Source organism: Podarcis pityusensis (assembly GCF_964106645.2).
Source record: "Podarcis pityusensis genome assembly, chromosome: 11".
Taxonomy (NCBI): domain Eukaryota; kingdom Metazoa; phylum Chordata; class Lepidosauria; order Squamata; family Lacertidae; genus Podarcis; species Podarcis pityusensis.
The window spans coordinates 3,872,075-3,891,733 of NC_138036.1; the positions used below are offsets into that span (position 1 = coordinate 3,872,075).

Genomic DNA, 19,659 nt, shown 5'->3' on the forward strand with positions numbered 1-19,659 from the left:
GGAGATTCTAACTAAACATTTGGAAGAACTGACATTAAGAGCTGTTTGGCAGTGGTATGGTCTTCCTTGGGATTTTGTGGACTCTTCTTCCTTGGAGATTTTGAAGCAGAGGTTGGATGGCCATCTGTCATGGACGCTTTAATTGAGATTCCTTCATTGCAGGGGGTTAGACTAGATGACCCTCAGGCTCCCTTCCAACTCTACATTTCTTTGATTCTATGACCTTCTGCAATCAAAACATATTCATTACTGCTGAGCTGAGGAGTCTCCTGTGCCATTTAATATGACATGACCCGTCCTTTGATTTCTCCATCTGCAGAGTTATCTGTTGAATTCCTTCAAAGAGTTTGTTCTAGTCTCAGGTTGGAGTAAAAGGTGGTGACTTGGCCAAGCCTGACCAGTTATTTTTCATATCTAAGCAGGGATCTTAATATGGGTTTGCCATATATATATATATATATATATATATATATATATATGTATATGGCAAAATACACACACACACACACACACACACACCTACCTACATCTCCAGCTACTTCAGTGGCTCTTTTCATGACTCCCTTTGCAGTAGCTGTCTATGTTTTCATGAGTGGGCATCATGCAAAAAATGGAGCATCTCTCTCCCTACACCCCTAAACCCATTTGGAATTGAAATCAGACCACGCTTGAGTTTAAGGCAGTCCTTGATCCCTCTTTAGGGATCCTCTCCCACAGAGTAGTGTGCTTGCTAGATGAACTAGGCAGGGCCAAAGGACACAGCCATGCTCTTTTCCTCCATGCAAGTATAACCATGTAGAGGAGACTGCCTGAAGGGGCCCTCTGCCCTCTTTCCCTTCCCAAACTTAACTTGGGGGGTGGGAGCAGCAGAGGATAGGGGACTCCAGACACCAATAAATACATAAAAGCTCAGGATGAGGTCCCATTCTGTGTCAGTGGCCAGCAAGGACAGAGTAGCTCCCAAGGTTCCCTCCCTGATCTCTTCTTTTGTCTGTAAGATGCTGTTCAAAAGCAAGCTGTGTTACTTTGGCTGTTAAAATGCCTGTTTGATCAGAGGCAATCAGAGCTGTGTACTTTAGAAGACTACTGGGGTCACAAACAAAGGTGAAGAACTAAGTAGGAGCAGATGGATTTTTAATGATCAAATATCTTTAATCCATGCATATGTTCCTGCTAATGGAGGAAGAAAAGGAAGGCCTGAAGTCTGTGCGAGGCAATGTTGTTGTTTTGAAAGTCGTTCTCGGAGTGCTCTGTGGGGCATCCACTGCCCAACGACGGGACTCTTAAATGCCTCTGCAATTACGCTTTTCTTATTGTGTATCCTCACATCTGCTGCATCCAGCTTCTGCTGAGAAGATTGCACGTTCTGTAAAGTGCTGGTTGGCAGAAAAGCTGCAAAAGGAAGACCAGAGGCATCCTTTACTGTCTCCGCTCTGCTCCTTCCCATGTATTGATTAATTTAAGTTCATGGAGGATAGATGGGTCTCTCAACAGTATTAGCCATGATAGCTAAATACAACCTCCATCTTTGGAGGCATGAAAACTTTTTTCTTTTTCTTTTAAGGTTTTGCTAGGCAGTCACGACTTTCAGCCCCGCTAAAATGCACCAATACGACCTAAATGCCTGCAGAGACTAGCTGAGAAACACAACATTTTTCTTTTCCTTTTGGCAAAACTCAGCTCTGCAGCTTGTCTCGATACTGTGTGTGTGTGTGTGTGTGTGTGTGTGTGCTAGCTAGCTAGTTGTAAACAGAGGCTTGTATCCAGAGTAGTACTACCACTTGCACAACGAAACTGTCCCCCCTCTCCTCCCCCTAAATCTGTTGTGGGTTTCCCTTCAGCATTCCAGAACAGATGTGGGGCAAGGAGCTGGGGAAAGTTCCATTGCAAAAGCATAAACCCTAAAGAAACGAGAGCATTGGGTGTCACCCATAGAATGGCACAGTTGCCAGCCCCCATGATAGCAGTAATGGTGCCAGAAGAAGAGCCCTGTAGCTGAATCGGACTAAAAACCCACATAGTTCAGCACCCTTTTTTCCACACTGGCCAGCCAGGTGCCTCTGAGATGCCCACAACACACAAGACATGAAGTCAATAGTTCTCCCTCCTTTTTTTTTTTAACCCAGAGATGCATTTTAAATAAAAGAACACTTTCTACTCATGTAAAAACACGCTGATTCCCAGACCATCTGCAGGCCAGATTTAGAAGGTGATTGGACCTTAGTTTGCCCACCTATGTTCTAGTTAATAATGGCAAGTTCAACACGGTCTTACCTAAATCATCTTACCCTCTTTAAAGCCATCTAACCTATTTGTGACCTCAGTTGCACGTTCCATAAATTGCTATTTCTATTAAAAAATGGTATTTTCTTTTCTGGGTTAAATTTATCAAAAGGTGGAGGGATGGAAACAAAACCATTCTTCTGTCTGGAATGTTGCGGTATGGATGGAGCAGACATTCTTTGCAAGTTTGCCCAACTGGCAATACATTTGCGGAACTTGCTGATCGCAGATTCAGAATTCAAAAGCCCGCTTCCGATGCCCTCATCCAGTGATTCCTTGAGCAATTGAGAGATCTGGTGGGCAAGCACACAGCACTGCTTTTGACCTCAGTACCTGGCACTGCTGCTTTGTGACTGCATCAAGGAGTATTCGTGGAACTGCCCCCTCCATAGAAAATAATGCAGGATTCTAATAAATCTAGGGTTTTTTGGCTTGGAGGCCGATGGCTCATGCCTAGGCGTGCCTATTCAAACATAAGTCCTGTTGATGTCAAGGGCACTTACTTCCAGTTAAGTGTGGGTAGGATTGCAGTTTAAGTGTTTAATTTCCTTGTTGTGTAAAGGGGGAAAGGAAGAGAAGGGGCGAAGGTTTGGCTGCTCAGCACCGTGCATGTTTACCGTGATATGTGGCTCTTCTCTCCCCACCCCAGGTTTAAAGGCCAGCCTCCTAATTCGGAAGAACTGCTCATTGATGAAGTGCTGATGAGACCAGGCGGCTTGGCCCCAGTGATGAATGGCACTTGTGAGGGCCTCAGGTAATACCTTGGTCTTGTGCTCCTCTGTTAAGCACTTTCATGTGTCAGTATATTTTATGATTTGTCTAAAGGGCTTTACAGAATGCTAAAAAACATATTTTCTTTCACCTCTTCCTCCCTTCTCTCGGATTAAATGCTTCAAGCCAAAAAGAATGGAAGTAACATCATGGGATGACAATATAGTCAATAAAGACTGTGGGGTGGCGGGTGCAGAGACCTGGACCTGGGCTTCTGTCCTTGAAAGTAGACCTTGGGAGCCTGCATTAAAGGCAGTCACTTAGGGGCTCTCAGATGAAGCTCAGAGGCGAAGCAGGATCAGGCCAGGGCATCAAAGAAGCCAGGAAACCAACCAAGGCAAGGTTTGAAACAGACGTTCATTGGAGACGGCAAGCTTAAGAGAGAGGTTTGAAAGTGGTTCACATGGCACAAAGCCAGGAGGGAGAGAGGGCCCCAAAACAGGCAGCAAACAGGGTGACACTGGAGTTGAAATTCAGCAGAGGTGCTCTGAAAAAGTGTCCCCTGGCAACCTTTCTAGTTTGACCCAGGTCTGTAGTTCTTCAAGTGCGGAAGCAGAGTTCTGTACAGAAGTACTAATAATCACGGGGGGGGGGGGACAGAGGGCGCCTCCTTGAGCCCTACCCTAGGATGGGCAGAGTTGCACAGGGTCTGCCTATCTCTCCGTTAATTAATGCAAATGCGGAACTCCTTATAACAAGTGCCTGCACCGGGAGAGACAGGAGCAATCACTGGGCAGCACTCACTGTGTTTTTCTCATTGGGTGTCATGTGCTTTCATAGCCAAGGTTTTCAATGTTCTCTTTCTGTGTTTGAACACTACGCTTCTCCAGTTCTGGGGCTCCGATTGTAGCCAGCATTGATCTCTGAATCATCCCTCGAGGGCTACCTCGACATTTGCTGCAGCAACAAATGCAGGGAAAAGTTCCCTTCCAAGTTTGGGCTTCGAGACTGGGCTGAGGGACGACCCCCCGCAAAGGTCTCGATTCTCTGGGCAGGTGGAGGGCTGGATTGAACGCAATTCGGTTTGCTTCTGAGTAAACATGCATCAGCGTGTGCTGCCCACACCATCATTTTGCCTTCGAAACAAAGCCAGTTGTACTGAACTTGGCTTTTTAGTGCTGTGTTCAGACCTGCATGTCTGACTTTGCTTCCTTGTCTTGAAGGTAGTGCCTTCAGTTTCCATTGGTGACCCTTGTCTGACCAATGATCAAAACTGCTTAGAAACTCAGTTCCACAATTGGATGTGTTAGCTTTTCTGTTCCTTACGGATAGGGTTTTCCTCCTTTCTCATGCAGGAAATCTTCCCTGTGCAGATAGATAATGTGTCGCTTCATCATAGAGGTGACCATAAACAGACTTATCTGTGTTTGATTTTGTCCAAAACACAGTACAGTAACCTCAACGTACATGGAGGCTGCATTCTGGGGATAGCGCATAAAACCAAAATCGCATATACCGTATTTTTCGCTGCATAAGACACACTTTATTCCTCCTAAAAAGTAAGGGGAAATGTGAGTGCGTCTTATGGAGCGAATAGTGCTTCGCAGGAGAGACGCTGTGCAGAAAGGGAGACGCGAAGCCCCTCTCCTGCGAAGCAGGAGGAGGAACGGAGCCCCTTCTGTTCCTCCTCCCGCTTCGCTGAAGGGGTGCTGCACGGAGACAGTGGCCAGCACTGTGGCCAGACAGTGGCCAGCTTGATGCCTGTGGGAAGCCCACAAGCAGTACATGAGCATCATAGCACCTCTAAAAACTAGGTGCGTCTTATGGTCGGGTGCGTCTTATAGAGTGAAAAATACGGTGGTTAGAATACCCCAGATGCCCATCTCCTTTCCACCCTTTTTATTTATTTATTTATTTTTAAGTTGTCGCATGCAGTTAAATGCACATAATCTGCAAGTTACCTGTATGTAATACTTAGAAAACACAAGTATCAAATGTTCCCACTCTTCTAGCGAATCTACTTTCAGCATCTGCAGGTCTTTTGTTAGTGGCAACAGCCCTCCTATATCGAGAAGGGAGAGATAACATAGGTTGTGAGAGAAACAAGACTTAGGGATTCTGTGTGATTGTCTGTCCGTCTTTATGTCTCACTTTTCTGATGGAGACATGCAGTAATCTTATAGCATTAGTGTGCAATTGCGCATTCCCGAGTCTCTGTGCCAGCCGGTCGTGAAGTTTGGCAGCAAGACATCGGAAAGTTTGCTTCCTGTATTCATTCATCAGTTCTGCAAAGGTTACCAGATGAATGCGCCCTAAATAATTTAATCTAATGTAAAGCCAGAGGAGGCTAAGACGACAAGTCCATTTGTCTCCTTTATGCATTTGAATATGGAAGTGATGTTTGCTTCAGTCTCTGAAAAGGGTGCATGTGATTATTGGGGCTGGAGAATGATGCTGTGCAGCTGGACTGTGTCATTGAAATGCCAAAGACTTTTCTTTCTTTTTTTGCTATTTGAAAAACAAAACACAGAAATAATCAAGAAAAGAAGTTATCTCTACCTTCTGGTTGACATGAACTCCTGGGGTAAAAACTTGAATGTTAATTCTCAGCTAAGCAAGGCTCCACTTAAAAGGAGGAATTTTTTTGTTTGTGCTGTTCTTTCTTTTGCTTTTTTTTTTTTAAAAAAAGGGTTAAAAGTATTCAAAATATTAAACTTGCTCAAGCGAGACATTAGAGTTTCGAAAGAAAATAAATGATACAATCAACACCCGAAAAACATATTTTTTTTATAATTAACTGCTCATTTTGACTTAATTATCTACAATTACCAAATCTAATTGCAATTTATTTTCTATTATCTGTGGGAAGAATAGCAGGCAAGGGGACGTGCCTGCCGGGCGATGTGCACAAGGGCAAGAGGAAAGGTCCCAAGAACATGCAGGCCTCTCAGTGGGGACCCCTGAGGCAGGCAGGTGCGGAGGGTGGTGGGGCTCAGTATTTGGAAGCTAAAATGGCCTTTGTGTGGCGAGAGGCATCTCATTGCCTCTTGGAGAGCATCTTTTTAAAGCTTAATAATAATAATAAAAATAATAATATTATTATTTATACCCCGCCCATCTGGCTGGGCTTCCCCAGCCACTCTGGGCGGCTTCCAACAGAATATTAAAATACAGTCATGCATCAAACATTAAAAGCTTCCCTAAACAGGGCTGCCTTCAGATGTCTTCTAAAAGTCTGGGAGTTGTTCTTCTCTTTGACATCTGGTGGGAGGGTGTTCCACAGGGCGGGTGCCACTACCGAGAAGGCCCTCTGCCTGGTTCCCTGTAACTTGGCTTCTCGCAGTGAGGGAATCGCCAGAAGGCCCTCAGCGCTGGACCTCAGTGTCCAGGCAGAACGATGGGGGTGGAGACGCTCCTCTAGCCAAGGCCATTTAGGGCTTTAAAGGTCAGCACCAACACTTTGAATTGTGCTAGGAAACGTACTGGGAGCCAATGTAGGTCTTTCAAGACCAGTGTTATGTGGTCTCAGTGGCCGCTCCCAGTCACCAGTCTAGCTGCTGCATTCTGGATTAATTGCAGTTTCCAGGTCACCTTTAAAGGTAGCCCCACGTAGAGAGCATTGCAGTAGTCTAAGCGAGAGAGAACTAGAGCATGCACCACTCTGGCGAGGCAGTCCGCAGGCAGATAGGGTCTCAGCCTGCGTACCAGATGGAGCTGGTAAACAGCTGCCCTGGACACAGAATTGACCTGCACCTCTATGGACAGCTGAGAGTCCAAAATGACTCACAGGCTGCGCACCTGGTCCTTCAGGGGCACAGTTACCCCATTCTGGACCAGGGAGTCCTCCACACCTGCCCGCCTCCTGTCCCCGCAAAACAGTACGTCTTGTCAGGATTCAACCTCAAGCTACCCAAAGGGAGACTTCTGCGGGCAAGTCTGATTTCAGTTTCACTTCAAGCAGTTTGTTTGCAAAAGCTAGGACCTGCCCCACCCATTTGATCTTCTTCATTTACTTTTGCCATGGGATCATTTTGTTCTTTCTCCAGTTAACCAATCAACCAACCAACCAGTTTTAATCAATGTTGCCCATTCCATCTATGTCTGAGTATCTCACAGGGAGATTGGGGGCAGATAATGATTTGGAAGGCTCCTTCTTTCCTTGATGCAGCCAGGTTAGCCAGCCTTAGAGCACAGCCTCTCCTAACCTGCTGCCTTCCAGACATTTTGGACTACAAAACCCATCTGCCACAGCCAGCATGGCCCTTTGGGGGGGGCACAAAGTTGAAGAAAGCTGCCTTACAGCATAAGTGGGGAACCCCACATCCAGGGGCCAAATGTGGCCCTCAAGCTTCTTCCCAGGCCACCCCTTCTCCCATATTTTGCACCCTGCTTAAGTATTTTTATCTGACTGGCACGTGTCCTTGAACCACCTTTAATATCTCTTACTTGCTGGGATGGAGAACAGTAAGGGTGGGTGGGTGGTGCATATATAGACACTAGCCTACTGTGCAAAGGTAAAATCTACACTCATGGCCCGCCTACTTTTGAAGATGCTCCTCCCACCACTGGCATGTGGTTCCTGGAAGGTTGCCTAGTAGGAAGTGCAGGCCTTGGGCTGAAAAAGGTCTACCACTCCAGCATTAGAGGAATAGTTCTTCCGTATTTCTCAGAGTTTGAAGAAATGCCTCATTCAGAGGCATTGATCCATTTAGCTCAGTTCTGTGCCGTCTTGACTGGTGGCAGCTCAGAGTCTCGGGGCAGAGATCATTCTCCTCCTCTGCTGCCAAAGGAGGGCATGAAAAGCATCTTTTACCACTAAACTACTGTCTCTCCAAACTTCTTAGCTCAGGGTCCATCTGTTGCCTTTGAAGACCTATGCCAGAAATGTATTTCCTGGCCATCAGCCCTTTTAATTATATATAATGAGATGAAAAAGATGTTGAAATATACATTCTTAAAAAAAAACCAGAAGCATTTTTACTTGGTATTATAGGCCAAGACATTAATAGACAAGATGTCAAATTGTTCTTATATGCAACAACAGCGGCAAGAGTATTGTTAGCCAGAAATGGAAGCAAGAAGAAATTCCGATGAAAGAAGAATGGCAGACGAAATTAATGGACTACGCAGAATTGGACAAAATGACAGGAAGAATTCAAAACCTGTTGGGTCCAGAGATTTACAGAAGATTGGAAGAAGTATATGAATTATTTGAAGAGCAACTGTAATCAACAAATTAGGCTAGTAGGACTACAAGAAGTTCTGTAAGGAGAAATATACAAAGTGTTACAAAGTAGAAAAAGATAGAGATATTGGTTATGAGTTTGAAATGTAATAGGGAAAATAAGAAATGCATACTAAGAGATTAGATTGGAAAATTTTCAGACAGGACTGATGGAAGTAAAAAAATTTGAATAAGATGTAAAAGTATGTTTAATTACTGTTGGAAATGATATGTTAAAAGCTAATAAATATATATATATAAGATCAGGAGCAGCCTTACTAGATCAGGTCACAGATCAGAGTTTAGTCCTGTGTTCCACTACGCCCATCATAGTGCCTAGCATCCCACCAACATCCACATTTAGTGCTGCTCATAATATCAACAGGACTTTTCCCACAACTGTACGAGCTAAAAACTCTTTTCAAAAGCTTTAGTTCTCTTGAGGCCAAATCCCGTGAGCACTGTCGGGTTCTATTCTTGCATGGCAAAGGGCGGTGGCGGGGGAGCTGTGGAGTGGCCAACACTTCTTACCAGAAGGCAGCTTTCTACCACCCCACATCACAGAAAATGCAGCTGCTAACAGTCTTGTGCCTGTTCGTTCTTATGCAATTGCTCTGCAAGGCCCCGGTTGCAAGAGGCCCTTGAAAATGTTGTCTAAAGCAGAACCACATCCAATTGTATATCTTAAAAAAAGGAAAAATCCATCTCCCCGATGCAGATGGTCTGTTACATGCTGAAGTACCCACTCTGTGAGTTTTCAGTAAGTTCAATACGCCCAGCACCTGCTTTTGTGCACACTCCTGACATCTGGGAGAGGTGATTTTTTTTCCAGGCAATCTACTCTTTATCTTGATTTTTGAATATGAATACCTTTGCACTGGGAAGGAAAACGGGGTGGGAGAAGAGGTCAGCTGTTTACCAGAGTACCACGCAGGCAGAGGCTGCGCTAATAATGAAATGGTGCATAATTACGTCTCGCACTTCAGGGATCTCAGCCTTGTGATATTCCCATTTTTCCTCGGACCCAAAGACCTTTGCTGCACACCTCATGCTTGGTCATGTCAATAGGGGTAGAAGCCATGGGGCGGGGGAGAAGGGCTTATTCTGTACAAGCCATGTTCACCCCTATTGAATTTCCCTGGGCAGTCAATGAGATTTTACATGCTTCTTCAGGTTTTTTTGCACAGCTGATTGCCATGTTTGACTCTAGGAAAGCTTCCTTCCCCAGGGTGGGTCACCTAGTACCTGTGAGGTATAAAATACACTGTATAATTTGGAGTGTCTTGGATTTAAATCTTTACGCAAGTGTGGAGATTACTGGGTCACTGTGAAACTGATCGCGCACAGCTCGGCTTAGTGTGCATCATGAACCCCCTTCTCTGTGCAGCATTCTCCTCCAACTACTGGTATCCCACACTTTTTCTCCTCCCTAGATCCGGAGATTTCCTATGCAATCATTGTAGCTATCCTTATTTAAATGTTCAAAGCATAGTGTTCATCACTGCAGCTTTTGGGAGTTGATATCTGCTGAAAGAGATACTCAGCATTGCAACGTGGGTATCAGTACTCACTCTTACTTCTGCAGGCGCTGCCTTTGGAAGGGAGAGAGCGAAAGGGGTTGGCTGGTCCTAAACTTCCCATCTAACTTGGAGCCACTCAGAGATGGCGCTATTTCTACTTATCCTGGGGAGTGTAGAATGGTCTCTGGACCGGGAGCAGGGGAAGAAATCTCTAACGAGAATTTGTGCCGGCCCCATTTTGCAGCCTCTTTTTAACATGCTACTTTTGATAGTTTGCCGCTTTAGAAACTTTGGAGACTGAGATGCATTCCTTCTGCACCTCTTTAAAGACCGCCACATCTTCAAAAACAAACGAAAAATGCTCCACCATTTATTTTGTGAATGAGACAAATTGTGTTGTGCTTCCCTTAAGTTTTAGACTGCACCTATGCCCCTGCTGTCCCCGGCACAGGTGTGCACATCTCACAACTAAACAAAGCATAAGGAAAATGTGTCTTTTCCTCTCCTATGACCATGTGAGGCTGTCCCTCAAAGCACATTGCATAGGAATAGGATATTATGCCAATTGTTCTCAGTGGGACCTACTGCCACACTGAGAACAGTGTTTTGTCAACCAGGAACTCCTTTCTATAGCCTAGTTTTTCTGCTAGAACTGTGCTATGTTAAGGGACCCTTCCCATGCACAATTGTTCTTCTTAGAGGAGTTCCTTCTCTCCCCCCCCCCCCCCCCGGATTATTTGCACCACCTAAATGTTCTCATTTTGGGTATATTGAGGCTCCATCTCACTCCGGAGTGTGATTTCCCCTCTGATATTTTTAGTTCGCTGGAAATGTCAATTGCAGAATTTCATAGCACTTTCCCTCTCTTTGAATGTGCGTTGTTATGGTGATTATTCTGGGAAGGGATGTCGGATCTTTCAGATTTTGTTTATGGTATAGCTGCTCTGAATGTCTGGTAAGAGAAGAGGGTGTGGTGATGCTGGTGGCAGAGGGAATTATTTCTGCTGCTTGTTAAAAACACATTATCGGCAGTTCTTTTATAGCTGAACTTTAGAGGGTGTGTATTTTATACTCACTCTACTCTACCTTTTGTTTCCTAATTTAATCAAGGCTGTCAAATGCAAATGGATGCCTACCTGCAGCTCCTCTTGCTTTCCCCAGAGGTGGAAATATACCCCCCAACCTTCCTGAGCAGCAGCCCCCCCCCCTTCTCCCCTGGGCTGGAGATCCTCCCCCCAATATTCCATATGCAGTTCCACCTTGTGGCTCTGCTATTTTACTCTCGGGGCCACCTGTCAATTCTTTTCAATCATGACACACATCAAATCCTGCTATTTCGGCTCTGGGTCTCTTGAGAAGTAGCTGCCAGTTGTGCCAGCATTCAGCTGAGGCCGCCAAACTCTACTCTTGTGTGTTGTCTCTGGAGGTGAATTTAATAACACCTTGAACCACCTCGTTGGCTTCATGAATTTACTTGAGTGCAACTTGCTTGCGCTCCCCCTTCCCTGACTTCCTTCTCAGCGGTTTTAAACTGGCATTTTGACAGCCTCAAATGAACCCCTTTTGCAAATTGTTTGCAGGCTTTTTCCTCTCTCCCCTTCTTTAGTTAAGCAGAAATTTTAGCTAACCCGCTTGTCACTATCTCTTCTAACAGCCCGGCATACTTGCCGGTGCCAGATTGGTTTATGTTGATGCTTGTAGCTTTTGGAGAGGAGAAAAACAGAGTGGGAGCCACTTATTTGGTCAATGAAATGTCCCTTAACAGATCTGCACAAAAGTGCAAATGCTGACTTATCGGTAGATACAAATCTGACTTGTCAATAAGTGCTGTATCTCTGCAACAGATGGATGCCATTGCCCATTGTTGCATAACAGATGTCTATATAGTGGATTTATCCCATTACAGCCACAAATAGGCTCAGCAACTGGCGGCCTTTAGCAAAGGGAGGCATTTGCTCTACAAAGCCTTATGTGGAACTGCTTTCTTCCAATCTAGCATTATTTGCAATCTGGGATGGACTCTTTTCAAATTCTCAAGTGGGCCCACTTCAGTTCCTTGGGAGTCAGAGTCAGACCTTTAGTTACCAACCCTGTAGCAACCTGTGTACACAGTAACTTCTGCAGCTGGTCACCCAGCTAAAAGGGGAGTGAGCATATTACATAGGTAATATGACTGCATCTTCTGGCAGGTTTGCCCAATTTGGGCAAGGTTTTTAAGGCTGCAGCAATCAACGTTGACGGTAACCAGATTGCTCATCCATGTAGCAAGGTCTGACCTGTTTGCAAGGTGAAGATCGAAGAAGACCCTAATAGCAAGACCTCTGCCTTTGCTTCTTGAGCATTGGTGCTGAAGCTTGGATCAGCCACTGTCTTCTTGGCCTGATCAGATAGGGTTGGAGAGATCCCACCAGGCAGTTCACCCATTGCCTCAGTTCACCCATCCTCTGGCACCATTTCCAGCTAAAGGGCCACTTTCCTTTTTGTGCAACTTCACGAGGACAACATGCCAGTGATGGGCGAGGCCAGAGACAAAGGGGAGCAGAGCATTTAAAGTGAGTTTTACCTTGGTACACTTGGCTTGCATCTACCAGCACTCACACTGCCCTCTCTGTCCTGCACCAGCTCAAGCAAGGAGCTTCATCAGAGTTCAAGGATGCTTTGCAGCCAAGCAAAAGCACTTGAGGGATGGTGAGGTCTTGGGAAGGTTCCTAAAAACACAGACTTGGAATGGACCCCAGGGGTCATCAAGTCCAACCCCTTTCGATGCAGGTATCTCAGCTAAAGCAGCCATGACAGATGGCCATCCAACCTCTGCTTGAAAACTTCCAAGGAAGGAGAGTCCACAACCTCCCGAGGGTGACCATTCTGCTGTCTAATAACTCTTATTGTCAGAAAATTCTTCCTGGTGTTTAGTCGGAATCTCCTTTGTTGCAACTTGAAGCCATTGCTTTGTGTCCTACCCTCCAGAGCAGGAGAAAACAAGCTTGCTCCCTCTTCCATGTGACAGCCCTTCAGATATTTGAAGATGGCTCTCATATCTCCTCTTAGTCTCCTGTTTTCCAGGTTAAACATACCCAGCTCCTTCAACTGTTCCTCATCAGGCTTGGTTTCCAGACCCTTAATCATCTTGGTCTCTCTCCTCTGTGCACCTTCCAGCTTGTCAACATCCTTTTTAAATTGCGGTGCCCAGAACTGGACACAGTATACCAGGTGTAGTCTGACCAAAGCAAAATAGCCTAAGGAATCATCCAAGTGAGAGAGATTTGGAGGGTCATATTAGGCCCCTAGACCTGATGTTCTCTATCTATCCTTGCTTTAGCATGTCCCTGAAATCTTAGAGGATGGGCACCTTAACGTTAAGATTGCCTGAACCAACTGGAGCATGTTGCTGCTTGTGTTTAGATTTTGGGCAGGAAGAACCCGCGTCTTGAATGAAACTGATTGCTCTTGATTCTCACCTACAACTTGCCGTGCTCATTTAATTCTTGTTTCCCTGCTCGGGAGCAAGGCTGCTTTCAACAAAACAGAGGTATCTTTAAAATATTCAGCGGAATGAACAAAGCCTCCCTCTCCCACTGTTTCTGTCCTTCACTAGACCATCAGCTCCGTGTTTTCCTCTTTTTGCCACCTTGATCACAACTGTGCTCCAGGACATGAAGTGCTGTGTGCAAGGCAGTGCCCAGCCACTTGCAGATACAGAGACTTCAAAGGCTCCTCTCGAAGACTTTGGGTGCACCCAAAGCTACTTAGGCTGGAGTGGTTGTTTAATTTTATTTTTCACTGTGCCCCACCTACCATTTTTGACCCAGGTTACTCCTGCAGGGATCTTTCCTGGAGTGCCTTGGTGCTTTGAATTGAGCTCAGCAGCTTTCCATTGGTGCCAAGCCTTTTCCAAACTGTCCATTATGCTTACAAGAGTGCTAATTTTTTTCCCAGAGCCACACAGAGAAAATGTTAGATTCAGCTTGGCTGATTTGTTCTTCACACTGCTCCCATGGTGAAGAGGATTGATTTTTGTGTTTCTTTTGATGTTTGGCTTGCTTTCCTTTGGAATGCAATGCTTTGGGCCTTAATCCTTTAACCTTGAATCTGAGCACCACGGCTTCACGAGGGATAAGGCTTTTTTCCTCTCTCTTTTTTTTTTTTTTTTTTGATGGAGGAATGGACTACCCGTTTGTTATATCGGATCAGCTGGGAGTGGTGATGTAAAACAAGATGGATCTTCAAACAGTTTATTTTTCTGCTATTAAAGGCCTTGTAAATGGGGGTGAGGTTTAGGGAGAAGTGGCTGAGAGACAGAATTGTGTATCAGGAGGTCCCTGGTTCAAATCTCACCTCTGCCATAAACTCACCAGGTTGTGGGGTTGTTGTTGTTGTTCTTTTGCTAGGCTAGTCACACTCAGCCTCTGCCTAATTTCTGGGGATGACAATAATACTGACTCACCTTACAACACAGACAGGGCATTTGTGACCATCCAAATGCCCTGGAGCCCATCTCCAGTTCCAGCAAAGTGTGACCAGTGCTCAGAGATGATGGGAATTGTACCTGGGAGGCTGCAGGTTCCTCATCAATGACATCGTGTAGGGTGATTGCAAAGATTTCACCAAGATTATGTGATTTTTTTTTGGGGGGGGGGGGACATCAATGCTCTATAGAAATGCATACAGTCATACCTTGTATTCGAACAGCCTAGATCTTGAATGTTTCGGCTCCCAAACGATCGAAACCTGGAAGTGACTGTTCTGATTTTTGAACGTTCTTTTCGAAGCTGAACGTCTGGTGGTGCTTTCGCGGCTTCCAGTTGGCTGCAGGAGCTTCCTGCAGCCAATCAGAAGCTGTGCTTTTGTTTTCGAACACTTTGGAAGTCAAACGGACTTCCGGAATGGATTCTGTTCGACTTCCAAGGTATGACTGTAGTAGTAACAAAGGAAAAGTGGAACGCCAGTTGCTGTTTCCATCACTGACACATTTTTGTCAACCCTCTTCTTCATTTATATATATATATTATTTTTGCCTGTTTGTTTGTTTATATACCACCCTTTGTCAAAAGACTACCGGGTGGTTTCCAACATAGAACACAAATGCCAACAGATAACATGAAAACCAAAGCAGTTATAGTAACACAAGTTTAATAAGATAACACATAATAGAATGTAGATTCTCATAAAATACCGATTCCCTCTACAACAATAGCCTAAAAGTAAAGGAGAAGAAAATCATTGGCCTGGTATCAAAAATACCAAAGCACAAAAACCAGTCCATAGATATATCCTTCAAGCTGGCTTGAAGCTTATTAAAAACAGCCATAAAATGTTATAAATAAAATACAGTGTGATAGTTGAAATATAATATAGTAATTGCTGATAACAAGCCAACAAGCAGCATATGGCACCAGTAAAATATCCAAAAATAGATCCAGAGTTGTCAAAACTTAATTCTGAGGATTGTCAAAGGCTTAGCAGAAAGGGGGGCTTTTTACAGATAGCCGGGAGGTTTCAGCAGAGAGCCTGGCTCAATCTCCCTTGAAGGGTTCCGCAACATGGGTGCCTTCCTAGAGCCTAGTAAGGAAGGCAGAGGGCTCAAAAATCTCACTCCATGGCAGGTTGGCTTTCCCATGGACCATGGAACAATACACCCGGAGTGTCCTTCTAAGGTGGGGGAGGGTTGCCATCAATTTTGGATCCCCTGACTCTAGATCCCCACAGATCCCCTGAACCTTATCTATCGCCAGCTCTAGACATAGTGAAAAACTCACACCTTCTGCCCTGGGCAGCAGCACAAACCAGCAAGACTTGGGATGCAGCTGTGGGTCTGCTTCTCTGCTCCAACCCAACCCCACTTTGGGTCATTTTGTTGGGGAACAGACTCAGGCTGGGATGAACTTTGCAACTTGCTCAGCCTGCACAGATTCACAGATTGCTTAGCTGGAGATTCACAACCTCGCCTTGCCTCGACCTCTGCTTCTTCTGAACTGGTCGTTCTCCAGTGGGCAGATGAGGGGCAGCTACCTGATGGGCGCGCATTGCATTTGGCCCAAAGGTTGGCAGTTGCAGACCTCTCTTGCCTAGGGCAAAGCTGTTGGGCCCTTGCCCACTTGCTCAGGCTGTAGCTGCTGCAGAGACGGGTCTGCCATCAGCGCTAATAGCAAGCTTGTTTGATCCCGTGCTCCCGATGTGCACAGCCTGTCATCTTCCCTGGCCAGCTGTGAACGCTGGTTTTTGGATAAGGGTCCCCAAAGCTCAGCAAGTTATGGAAATGGGTCCATGGCAGCTGATGGACAAACGTGGAGGGGAGGGGAGCACCCCGCTAATGCTTCTCAGAGGGCAGCGTTTGTGGCAGCAGCTGCTCTTCCTCCCTGCCCAGCATCAAGAACGGCTCTGTGGGCAGCAGGAAGAGTCTGGAGTGCTGGATTTTTATAGGATCATTAATTATACGTTATAAGGCAGCTAAGCATGGCATTCGTAGTGTGATGAATTTCATTATGAATGGCCTTTTCATATTCTTCATCTCATTATATTCAGTCCTTGTGACCTAGAGTTTAGCTAAAGTTATTGTTCGGGTTAACTTTCATTTAGCAGGCGTCCTAATTTTAGAAGCCATATGATCTTTAGATTTTATGGAGAGACAGTGTACTTATGGGTGTGTGTTTTGCAAGATCTCCTCTTGGCAGGTGTGTGTGTGTGTGTGTTTGTAACAATTCCAGCCCGTTCAGAGAAGGGATTTAGGCTGGTCTTGATTTGCTCAAAGGTCTTCACTGCCTTATCCCCTGGGTAGCCTCATCCACCTGAACAGATTCAGCTATCATCTCTATGCCAATGACTTTTAAATCCATCGCTCCGCTTTGTCTCTCGTACAACAGTCTCTCTGAAACATAATCTTGGTTGTCTAGCCAACAGCTCAACCTTAATCTTGCTAAAAAGGAGCTCCTTATTTTTCTTCCTTAAAGGGGAAACTTTGGTGCTGGCACAGTTGCATTCCCTCTTTGTTATATGGGCTTCTGAGTTGAGGTGGAAGCGCTGCTGCTCCCTTTCCTCCACTTTCTAGCCAACTTTCTTCCAACTTTCCTGGTGAGATTCTCTGAAATAACTGCACCCATGCCCTGTTCATCTCCTTGCTTGGCTCTGATCAGCTTCTCCTCCCTCCTAGTTGTCTTTCACACTCCTCTTCCCTATTCAATGTGTGGCTGGGGTTCAGATAGAAGTCTGTGAACGTGGCTCCATGCAGCGAAGGAACCTCAAGTGGCTTTAGCAACCAGGGGGTTTGGCAGATGCTGCCCCCACCTATGGAGAGTCCCCTTCCAAACTTCCCTAAATACCTTTGACTGGCTCCATGCCTTCGCCCTGGTTGCCATATTTGGCTTCTTGGACTTGGAGCAGTCGAAAGCAACTGTGTTCCTGGAGGGACATCAGCCTATCAGGCAGCTGGTGGTGGCACTGAAAGGCCTTTGACTCTCTTCATTGCCCAGTAGCTATCAGAATAGCCAGCTGCTACAGTCACCCAGTATCTTCTCAGTACGTGGAGCCTCATATACGGACTCCTGTGTGAAGCAAGGCTTTTGAAAGTACTTTGGCAATTAAGATGGGAGACTTCCATTTCTATTTTGTATTGTTCATTGCTGCTGGTCTCGTTGAGACTCTGCATCGAAGCCTTGCATGAAACAGCAAATGTCAGGAGTACTTTGAATGTTCTGCAGTATAAATTGCTTGCATCTACTGGAGCCCTAGAAACTGAGTTGGTTCCACACGGGTAAGGGTCTGTCCGCACTTATTTTATTTCTTTTTATTTATTGAATTTACATACCACCCCATACCCAGAGGTCTCAGGGCGGTTTACAGAACCATTTATAGTGGGCATAGTTGCTATTTTTTAAGTTTATTTTTTGGCATGTAGCCACATGACAGGCTAGGGTTCCAGAATAATGAACCCAAAGAACCACTTTTTCTTATACCACAAAAAATCCAACTTTTGTAAAAGATCCAGAATGGGTCCTCAATATTTTCAGTATTTGTGTGAAGTATGCTCTGCCAGGGGGCAGAGGGGAAGGCGTGTGAGCACAAACCCGAGGCTCAAAGCAGCTAGTCCTCATTATGCTAAACTGTGGTTTAGCACTGTGTCCAAACGAGGCCACTTTCAGGAAGCATAGCCCTTTGGACGGCCCATGAAACTGTTAAATCTGGACCTTAAAAATGCCTGCTCGAAAGTGCTCCTTGTTCTTATGAGCTGCGTTCCCCCCACCCCACCCCAAACTAACGCAGCAGCATCCTAGGGAACGAGAGCAGGGCCGCTGAAACAGCTTCAGAAGTTGGGATTTAGGTCAGAAACTTTGTTTGGAAGAGGATGTTCTGTCAATCCTTGCAGTGTTTTCGCTCACCAAGAGCCAGGCAGGTTTTTCCAGATACGTGGGCACTGCATTTGAAGGATTGCTTTTATACCTGTGACTTGGCATTTACATGGCTTTCTTTTGTGAAGGCTGACAGCCCTGCTCGCTGGAGCGACAGCTGCCCTACTCCGCTCCGTACGAAAGGCCACGTGCAGATTCCTGGCATATTGTCCCGCTTAAAGCTTGCCAGGCCTGACTTCAACATGAATCTCTGCAGAGCTCTAAGCCGGGGGAGGTCCCCCACCCCAGCCCACCGCTTGCCCGCTCTCTTTACCGACTGAGATTTATTTTCCATGGGTGGGGAAGGAGGGGAGAGGATAATTTCTAATCATTTTGCTGTTTATTAGAGCAGCCAATTAAGGCCGGAATTTGCAAAGGGGAGGATCAAAACACGCCATTATTTATTTATTTACTGCAGCAAAATTAGGAACGAGGCTTCGGAGAGGATACGCTGGTGTCAGTTTAAAGACCCGTTTAATTCCTTATTTCTTCAAGGGGTGTGCTGGCGAAGGCTTTTGACTACGTGCGTGGGTTGCGAAAAAGGCAGAGGGGCCAGTTGTGTTCTGCAAGCCACACGTAAGCTTAGCGTGCGGGTTTCTCAGCCAGATGCCGCCGATAAGCAAACACACAGAGCAACATGAGCCGAGGCCTCACCGAGTTGGAAGCAAACACGTGTCTGGGCTGTGCCACTTCAGAGCTCGACTGAGTGTCCACATGTTGGAATGTTACTTCCTTATTAAAAAAAAAAAGCCCTTGCACATAGAAAGCTAGCATATCAGGGAGAGAGCTTCAGGGCCGGTCTTCTTCCTGTCATCCAGTTTCCTATGTGTGAGGGTTGCCTCCCCCATTGAGGAGTGTTCAGTTGTGTTGCACCCCAATACGCAATCTGGGTTATCCTCCCTCAGTGAAAACTAAGCCAGGGCGATTAGTTGGTGGATGACAGATTTGCAAAAGGAAATATCGGGGTGAGGAAGGAAGTAGCCCCATCTGCTTGCTGTTTGTGAACTGTTTCCCGAGGTGCATTAGCTTCTCTAGGAGATTATTTCTCAACACACAACCTGCATGCTACAAGAGACACTGTGCATCTCTTACTGGGACATTTCTGCCATTGCCGATGTTGCAGGACAGGGCTTGGTTCTGCGAGAAAGAGGTGTCTGCATCTAGTAGTTTTCTTAATGTGGCCACTCACCTTGTTTGTTCTGGGGAGGAGTCCCATCCTGGTTGCAGTCTCCCGACCTAGTACTACGAGAATCTATTCTTGGAAGAGGTTAATAAAGAGACCCCTTCCAGTTCCAGCTGTGCTGCGAGTTGTTCTCCTGTGCGCAGATTTTATACAGGTGCCTCTGTTTAGGTTCTGAATTGGTGCTTTGTTGGTGCCTTCTTTGCAGGATTCAACTGAATCCCTGTTCAAGCATTCCCTTTCCATTCACAGTTCTGTTTTGGTAGAGCAGAAGACTTTTAATTGTGGGTTTGAGTCATGGGTTTGAGTCCCATGTTGGACGAAAGATTCCTGCATTGCAGGGGGGTGGACAAGATAACC

At 45.7% G+C, this 19,659-nt stretch overlaps 1 protein-coding gene across 6 annotated transcripts in view; it reads left to right on the forward strand.

Annotated features, from left to right (window-relative positions):
- KIAA1328 overlaps nt 1-19,659 on the forward strand; it is a 206,487-nt gene that overhangs the window by 142,590 nt on the left and 44,238 nt on the right. For all 6 annotated transcript variants that reach the window (XM_080973499.1, XM_080973500.1, XM_080973501.1 and 3 more), the window contains one exon: nt 2,933-3,037. In XM_080973499.1, coding sequence (XP_080829625.1) covers nt 2,933-3,037 — 105 coding nt within the window. The remainder of the gene's footprint in view (nt 1-2,932; nt 3,038-19,659) is intronic.